The sequence below is a fragment of the Mirounga leonina genome, unplaced genomic scaffold (genome assembly GCF_011800145.1).
Source record: "Mirounga leonina isolate KUSES-001 unplaced genomic scaffold, KU_Mleo_1.0 Mir_151, whole genome shotgun sequence".
Taxonomy (NCBI): domain Eukaryota; kingdom Metazoa; phylum Chordata; class Mammalia; order Carnivora; family Phocidae; genus Mirounga; species Mirounga leonina.
The window spans coordinates 2024463-2033180 of NW_023270377.1; the positions used below are offsets into that span (position 1 = coordinate 2024463).

General features: G+C 57.3%; 1 protein-coding gene across 3 annotated transcripts in view; it reads left to right on the forward strand.

Moving 5' to 3' along the window:
• Window positions 1–8314, forward strand: part of HDAC4 (histone deacetylase 4) — a 276416-nt gene extending 268102 nt beyond the window's left edge. For 2 of the 3 annotated variants that reach the window (XM_035006743.1, XM_035006742.1), the window contains exons 25-27: window positions 2690–2774; window positions 3200–3341; window positions 7471–8314. In XM_035006743.1, coding sequence (XP_034862634.1) covers window positions 2690–2774; window positions 3200–3341; window positions 7471–7657 — 414 coding nt within the window. In that variant the 3' untranslated portion in view covers window positions 7658–8314. Of the gene's footprint in view, window positions 1–2689; window positions 2775–3199; window positions 3342–3691 lie in introns of all 3 variants that reach the window. The other variant, XM_035006744.1, reaches the window with a different exon arrangement.
• The last annotated feature ends 404 nt before the right edge of the window (window positions 8315–8718 follow it).

Sequence of the window (8718 nt, forward strand, 5' to 3'; positions counted from 1 at the left end):
CTCCTTCCTTCCTTCCTTCGTAGTCACTGACTTGACACCATTACTGTTGTTTAATGTAGTCCCTGTGTCCGTGGCCTTTCCTGCATTCGTGTGCATCATCGCCCCTCGTTTCTCCGACCGCCACCCGGGACCACTGTGCCTCCAGCACACCCCGTACGTTTCCTGGCAGAGGGACACCAGTGTCACCGTCCCCTGTTTGTTTGCCTTTATTCAAGTTGTGATTTTACCCTCGTTCTTTTTTTTTTTAAGCAGGCTCCATACCCAGCATGGAGCCCAACGTGGGGTTGAACTCACAACCCTGAGATCATGACCTGAGCTGAGATCAAGGGTCAGACGCCTAACAGACTGAGCCACCCGGGTGCCCCTGCCCTCGTTCTTGACTGACGGGGCCACAGTTGTGGCCGACAGTCATGTTCTCTCTGGACGCTCTGAAGCGACCGCCTTGCTCTGTGCCGTGCGGGAGCTGGTGGCTGGCGGGCTGCATCCCCCTGCAGACTGTCCTTCTTCTCCAGCTCTCTGCTCATCCCCGGAGCTCTGCGGCTTCGCTCCGGAGCACCTGGGTGTGGGCGTGTCGTGTGACTCTTCCTGCTCGGGTCTCGTCCCCCACCCTCTGGGACACAGACCCTCCCCCTCTGCCCGCTCCCCATGTCCCCAGTGCGTCCAGAGTCGTTTCTTCGGCTGTCGCTTCCAGGTTACCGGTGTTCTCCTTAGCTGATAGGAGTTTCCAGTTCCTGCTGTTGCATTTTCATTTTTAGAAGTTCTATTTGGCTCTCTTTCAAATCTTCCAGTTCAGTTCAGTAATCCTACATTTGTCTCTTATTTTTAATACATACTAAACATACTTTATAGTTTAAAACTGAGCATTTGAATAATCACAGTCTTTGAGGATCCAAATCTGCATTTTTTTACTAGACTTTTAATTCTGGGTAGCTTTGGACCTAGAGGAAAGTTGCAGAACTGGCCCCCAAGCTCCCATAGGCCCTCGGACGGTTTCCTCTCGGTGCCATCTGACCGCGGGGGAGCCTTTGTCTCAGGCCGGGAGCCAGCCCTGACCCGGCCCTGCTAGGCCAGACGATGCCCGGATTTCGCTCGCCTTCCCACGACTGCCCTCACCGTGGCAGGGTCCCCATCCTGGACCCCACTGTGCGTCCAGCCGTTCCATGTCCTTACTCTCCTCTGGGCTGTGGCAGCCTCTCAGCCTTCCCTTGGTTGTCATTTTTGAAATGTTGATAATTTTCAGCAAAGAACACCAGTCAGGTACTTTGTAGACTCTACCTCAGTGTATGTCTTGTTTTTCAAGGTACTCCGCTCCACCTCTTGGAGAGGGCGTGTGTACACAAATTATGTGAAATTCTTCTTGAGGAACATGTGTCTCCTCCTTGTTACTTGCTCGGTCATCAGCGCAGACTCCTGGACACTCCACGCTCTGAGTTACGGTCCAGAACCGTGCCGTGGTCTCTTTCCCGCCTGGCCTCGTGTGCGTCCCTTTAGCCCGCCTGTCATTTCCTGAGCGCTCCCTCCGTCTCTGGTACTGCAGGACGCGCCAGGCTCTTCTAAAATCTGCCGTGCCCCAGCCTCGGAAAGGACCAGGAGCCTGGCTCCTTTTACTGGAGGGTGGTGTTGGAGACCTTGCTGGTTTCTCCGGAGCCCAGACCGCACTGGCTGACTTCCGTGTTTTATGATGGTTTTGGCTGGGGACTCCAGCATTCTGGAACTGAACTGAAAGCACGAGGCAGCAGCCTCATGAGGGGGCCCACGGCTGCTCTGCCAGGCGCCCAGCCCCTCCGCTTACGGCGTGTGAACCAGGCAGATTCTCAGGGAGACCGCGGCCGGCGCTTCCCTTCTCTGCAGAGCCCAGGCTAAGAACAAACCTCCCCCCGCCAGGTGTCTGCGGGTACGTGGTCTGCAGGAGCCTGGCTCATCCCTGGGAGGACTGTGGTCATTCCCACACAGGCCTGCACGGCCCCCAGCCTGTCCCAGGATATGTGACCACCCCAGGCAGTTCCAGCTTCCTTCTGGAACCCAGCAGATCTCCCCTGGTGTTATAGGCTTGTCTAATTATTTAAAGTTTTTTAAAATTATTTTTGTGTTTTCATCATGTATTTCCCCAAGCATCTTAGTTGTCATGTTGCAGACGCCCCGGCGTGCCTTGTGGGTCTCTGACTGGCTTACGCTTCCTTATTATCCTCTGCGGTCTGCACCGAAGGGGACACTGGGAGCACAGGGCCCCCCTCGGAGAGACTCCACTCACTGTCTTCTTTCTTTTACCGTTTCCCCATTTTGTGAAGAAGATCGTCAGTGGATGTTCAGGCATTCTTATGTGTAAGACTACAGACGTGAAAGTGGTATTTCCAAAGGTTCTCATTATTTCCCTCATGCTGTGTGATGGTGTAGATGGTGTCTCAGTGGGTCCCAAGCAGACATCCTTCTGCACCAGCCCACTCCTGGGTGTGGTGTCCACTCAGGCAGGAGCTCACGAATACACCTGACGGTCCCCTGGGAAAATATCTCAAAGAAAATAAATCTACTTTTGTTTAAAAAAAATCGTATGGTAAATAGCAAAGCCATGTTTGGCTTTTTCTTCGTCTCTGTCCACAAATACACTCAAGAAACCGACTTTGTCCCGTTGTAATGCACATGGGGATTGACACCCTGTACGTTCACTGTGTATTTATATATTATTTTCTAGCTTGATCCTCTCCCAGAGAAGGTCTTACAGCAGAGACCCAACGCTAACGCGGTCCGGTCCATGGAGAAAGTCATTGAAATCCACAGTGAGTTGCCTGGGCTGCCCGGGGGCATGGGGTGACCCAAGTCACTGAGACTGTCCCGTAGGTGGGTCTGCCCTGTGGTCCCCGGTGCAGACGCTGGGTTCCCCCCAGCCTCCCCGCTGAGAAGCCCGTGTGCGAGCAGACACCGAGTGACTAGCTCCGGCCTGGCCCCCCTGCTCGTTCCCCTCACGCTGAGGCCCCCCTCGTCTCTGAGGGTCCCGGGGGAGGCCCCCCAGACCCCCGGCCCATCCCAGGCGCCCTGCCTCAGGGAGGACCGGACTCCGCTGGCCGCCTCTCCCAGGGGCCCAGTTGCTGTGAGCCGTGAGCCAGGTGCTCCCTGGCTTCTGGCTCCTGGAAGACGTGCTTTTAAGGGCGCCCGTGAGGAGGCTTGAGCGGGGGGAGCCCAGTAACCACGCCTCTCCGCTCAGGCCAGTATTGGCGCTCCCTGCCACGTCTCTGCTCCACGGTGGGGCGCTCGCTGGTAGAGGCCCAGAAGTGCGAGAACGAGGAAGCCGAGACCGTCACCGCCATGGCCTCGCTGTCCGTGGGCGTGAAGCCCGCCGAGAAGAGGTGAGCGTCTCTCCCCGCCAGCAGGCCCTGCTGCCCACAGCCCGGGCCTCGGCTGTCGTGGGCGGGACGTGGCTTCTCCCCGCAGCCCTGCCTCGTGCGCGGCCAGCCGGGCGGGGGACGGAGGGACGGAGGGACGGAGGGACGGAGGGCAGGGGTCCCGCCACGGCCACCTCTTGCTGCGGGAAAGGCCCAAGGGGACCGTTGAGGAGCCTTCGCTCCGAGCGGGGCCCCGTCCCGGCCGCCGTCCGGGGCAGGGGCGGTGGCGGGGGCGCGGTGGGCGGGTGGCCGGCGGGTGGCACTGCCCTCACCCCGCGGGCTCTGTGTCTCTGTTGTGCCCGGCGCCGCCGCAGACCCGACGAGGAGCCCATGGAGGAGGAGCCGCCGCTGTAGCCTCCCGCGCAGCTGCGGGCCTCTTGTTTGTTTGTCCCGTCTCGAAGCTCCGCCGACAAAGCTCCTGTTTGTGTGCGGCCTGCCCGCGTCCTCTGACCGCGGCTGGAGCGGCAGGGGGAGGCCTCCGCCCGCCCGGCCCGGCTCCCCGGCGGGCAGCCCTGCGCGGACCGGGACCCACTGGCAGCCGGGCTCTCGGCTCCCTCGACGGAGGCCACGGAGGAAGGAAGCCTGTGGCGGCTCGCGGCAGAGCTGCCCGCTCCGTGGCCGCGAGGGAAGGAAGACGCAAATCAAAGATCTAATAATACAAAACAGACTCGATGAAAACTGGTGCTTACAGTTGATTATTACCCACAATTCCACAGTCTCCGTGTAAACCACTCAACGCATCCTGTAGCTTCTTTTGTTCAAGAGAACGTTCTCTCGGGCGCCGGCCCGTCCCAGAGCCCAGCGGTGCACCGCGGCGCGTGCGGGGGGGCCCGTGGCGGGGCGGGGGGCCGGGGCGGTGCGTGCGGGGGAGAGCTGGACGCACACCGAAGCGGGAGCCCGCGGGAACTGGCTTTGGTTTCTCCAAGCCATCGGAAGATGCGAGTTTGTGCCTTTTTTTTATTGCTCTGATGGATTTTTGTGGCTGGGTTTTCTGACGTCTGAGGAACAATGCCTTAAGAAAAAAATAAACAGCAGGAATTGGTGGGACAGTTTCCTGTGGCTGCGTGCTGGCCCGGGATGGGGGGCTCTGGGGGCCGCCGGCCTGCAGGCCCGGGTTCGCTTTAGTGCTGTTTAAGAGAAACGGAGGTAGTTCCAGCAAAGTGGCAAATACTGTTGGGGGTTTTGAAGTCCAACAAATTTTAAATGAATCCAAAGTGTTCTTTTCTCGTACATCCTATAACAATTGAGCATCTCCATTTGGTTGTGAAGCATGTCCTAGGCACACTTCCAGTGTTATGATCGGAATGCTTTTTATTAAAAGCAAGTAGCATGAAGTATTGCTTAAATTTTAGGTATAAATAAATATATATATGTATAATATATATTCCAATGTATTCCAAGCTAAGAAACTTGATTCTTATGAAATCTTGATAAAATATTTATAATGCATTTATAGAAAGAGTATATATATATAATAAATGCAGATCGTAAAGGTCCCTGGCGAATGAATGACTTGTGAATTAGACATCAAGGTGCTTACGGAAAGGGATCTCGTTTGAAACTCACGTATTTTTGAACTCCAGATTGGATAGCTTTCAGATCGCCAACACGTCCGCCGCTGGGCAGCTACCCAGCAGGTGCGTGCTTTCGTTCTGCTCTTTTCGGACAGGACCCCTCCCGCTCCAAGCCTCCGTGCACATATGTACCTAATGAGTTTTTATAGCAAAGGATATAAATTTGTTGTTGATTTTTGTATGAATTTTTCACAAAGAGATCCTGAATAAGCATTGTTTTGTGAATTTTACATTTTTTCTCACCATTTAGCAGTTTCCTGAATGGTAACAATGTCTAAGATTTCTTTCTTTCTAACTTCTTGCTTGTACATTTTTTTTTTTTAACTTTTAAAGGTTGTGTTTTTTTATCATTTTCATCCTCGTTCATTTCTGTACAGTGAGCAGTGTTGTGTGGCAGCCATTTTCGGAAAGTGAGCTCGTGCGAGTCGGGGGACGCGTGGTCTCCACGGCGACGCCAGCAGGGCGTCTGTCCCGCTCCGTCCCCGCGGCTGCGTCCAGACCGGGGGCTCCTCTTCCCCCCACATCGGCAGTATTACGGGGGTGCTGTGTCCTCCCCTCCGCCGCGCTGTGGGCAGGGTCACTCGCCAGACACCGCGGGCCGTCAGCACTCACGAAACTCCGGTTTCAACTTCTCTGACCGCGTTGTCGGGACAGCATTTTAAAATTCAGTTTTCCAAAGACCTTTTAAAGCATGTCAGCAACGCATGGGGCCCGAGTGAGGCCCACACCTGTTGGGGGTGTCCCCGCTGCAGCCGCATGGCCGGGGTCCTGGCCGGACGCAGCAGGCCCCGGGTTTTGGAACCTGTGGCTGCGGGGAGTCGAGGGGCCCCTGCTGCCTGGCGAGCCTGCAGGGACAGCACGGATTCCTGACCAGGGCAGCCAGTCCTCGCTCTTTCTCTCGCTGACAGTAACTGACCGTCACCTTTTCCTGGTAACTTATTTTCCAGCACTTGAAGTCACCAATTTCATTCCAAAGCATGTACTGGGTTCAGGCACAGCGCTCCCGTGGGAGGGAACCCCGAGCCGCGTCCCCGAGTTCGGCCCCGTTCACGGGGTAGCTTCTGAAGGAGACACTGATGCAGCCGGACTTCCGGCCAGACGAATCCAAATTCTTGGATTGGCTTGGTCGTCGGGATGCTGGTGGTCAGGCCCAGGACGGCGGTCCCAGAGCAGGACAGAAGGTCTCGGGGCCCGTGTGGCTTTCTCCTCCCACTGACCCCACTTTGCTCGGAAGCCCACCTCGGCGGGAGGCGCCGGTGTGTGGGACCCACGTCGGCCGTCGGGGCCGTCGGGGCATGAGCGTGGCAGCAGGGCCCGGCCCGGCCCCTGCACGGCCTGTGGGACCCCCCTGCCGCCTGCCGGCCGTGGCTCTTAGAGAGGAAGAGGTCATCCCACGCTTTTTACGGGTGACTGGGTGAGGGAGTTATCCGCGGCGGGCTCACTCCCGGTCTCCTTCGGGGAGACGCCCTCCGCGGAGAGGCCTGGCAGGGGAGCATGCTGCGTTGGTCAGCTCGCTCCAGCGCCAGAGACGTGCTTAAAGCATTACCGTGTAGCCTTTTCTTTTCTTTGAAGACACACTCAGCCCTTCCCGCCGCCAGCCGCCAGCGCGGGCGGCGGAGGGCCTGCCCCAGGGTCTGCGGGACCCCACGCCAGGGAGGGCGCCTCACCTGCCCTCTCTGGCCCCGGCACCTTTAGCCTTTTTCTTCCTTTGCAGAGGCCTCGGGGGCACTGGCCAGCCAGGGGTCAGCGAGCGAGCACTTTATGTCCCTTCGTGGGAAACCCCACGGTGCCGCCGGGACACGGGGCGCCCGCCCTTTCGGCTCCAGCCGCGCCACGACGTGCCCGAGCCCCACCAGCAGGCGGCCGCCAGCCCCTCGGCCCCGAAGGGCCACTTTGTCAGAGTGTTTCAGTTTTTCTCCACTTCTTTTAAAAGTCTGTTTCCAGAGGAAGGACCGCCGGGCGTTGCTCGGACACGAACGCGGCGCCGGCGGCCGCGTTTCTGGGTTTTACTTTCAATCAGAACATTCCTTCTTTACTGGTCACAGCCATGTGCTCATTCCATTCTTTTTGTAGACTTTTGGGCCCACGTGTTTTACGGGCATTGATACATATATAAATATATATATAAACATATATGAATATATTTTTTTAAGTTCCTACAGCTGGAGGTTGCATGGACTCTATGACCGGCATGTCTTTATATTGTACACAGATTTTGCACGCCAAACTCGGCAGCTTTGGGGAAGAAGAAAAAAATGCCTTTTTTGGTTCCCCTCTCACGACATTTGCAGATACAAAAGATGGGAATTTTTCTGTAAAACCACACGAGACCTTGAAGGCGAGTCGGGGGTGGGGGGGGAACGTTTGCGTCTTCTTGAACTTATTCTTAAGAAATTGTACTTTTTATTGTAAGAAAACTAAAAAGGACTACTTAACACATTTGTCATATTAAGAAGAAAAGTTTTATCTAGCACTTGTGACATACCAATAATAGAGTTATTGTATTTATGTGGAAACAGTGTTGTAGGGAAACGACACAGAAGTCAAGGCGATCTGCCCGTCTCTCTTCAGTTGACTTGGAGGCATTCGTTGCGTTTGTGCCCTCTGCTCTTGCACAGGGCCCGGCGGGCCGGCGGCCAGCGGCCCCGACGGAGGAGCGGTCCGGCCCGTGGCCCGAAAGCGCCCCTTTCCGCACAGCTGTATTGACTTTCGCGTTGCTTTTGGATGACGCGTGGCTAGGAGTCCACTTGCGGCCGTGAGCCGGGGGGAGCGCCGCGGCTCACAGTCCGACTTGGCGTCCGGAGGAGGCCGCGTGTCCCTGGTCACCGAGCCGCGCTCCTGCCCCACGCGGCTCGCGGCCAAGTCCGACGGGATTGAGCGTCTCCGAGTGGAAGAAGAAGAAAGCGGACAGTTTGTTTGTTTGGGTTCTCGGTGTGTGTGCCCCATGGTGGAGGCGCTGTTCTCCAGTTTATGAGACGTATATATAATATATATAAGGGGGCTGACCCTGTTCACCCAAGAGCTTCTCGCAGACGGGTCGCGGCGCCGCGGCCCCCGTGGCACCTGAGCACGCTCCACGTGGGGTCCGCCGCGGTGGCGGCCACCTGTTTCTTCTGTAACGTAATCCGTTCTCTCTGATCGTCTGGACCTTCCAACGGTTCTTTCTTTTGCTCAGTGGAGTTGGAGATTTTGTTCTCGGTTTTCTCATTCTCGTTTTGTTCTGTGTGGGCGGGTTTTCCCCGACAACGGTGTCCTCCTCTGACAGCCGACTCCATTCCACTTGCCCCGGAGTCCAGCGTTTTGTACCTCATCAGACAGCTTGTCGCTCTTGTGGTGTAAATAAAACAGCATCTCTGGTTCCTGCCGTGTGCTCGCGTCCTCGCTGCCTCTCGCCGGGGCCCCCACCCCGGGCCCCCCTGTCGCGGGCCAGGACTCGCTTGAACCCACACATGAGGCCGCCCAGGCCCACAGCGCACCTGGCATCCTCTGCCCGCACCAGTGGGTCCTGTGGGCAGCTCCTCACTGAATGTCCTTGCTCCATCTTCTTCCCCAAAACACTCGCAGCCGCCCCCGAGGGAGCGAGTCTGCAAACCCCCCTCGGCCGCCCGGCCCCCAGCAGCACGCTGCCACCCCCAAGTGACTGCCCCACGCCCCCAGCGAAGGCCGCACCCCTCCCAGGCCCCCACGTTCAGTGACTGATCCGTTGGCACGGGGGCGGGGGCCGGCTGGGACCATTCTCTCCCCTCCCCGTGGGTCCCGCCTGCTTC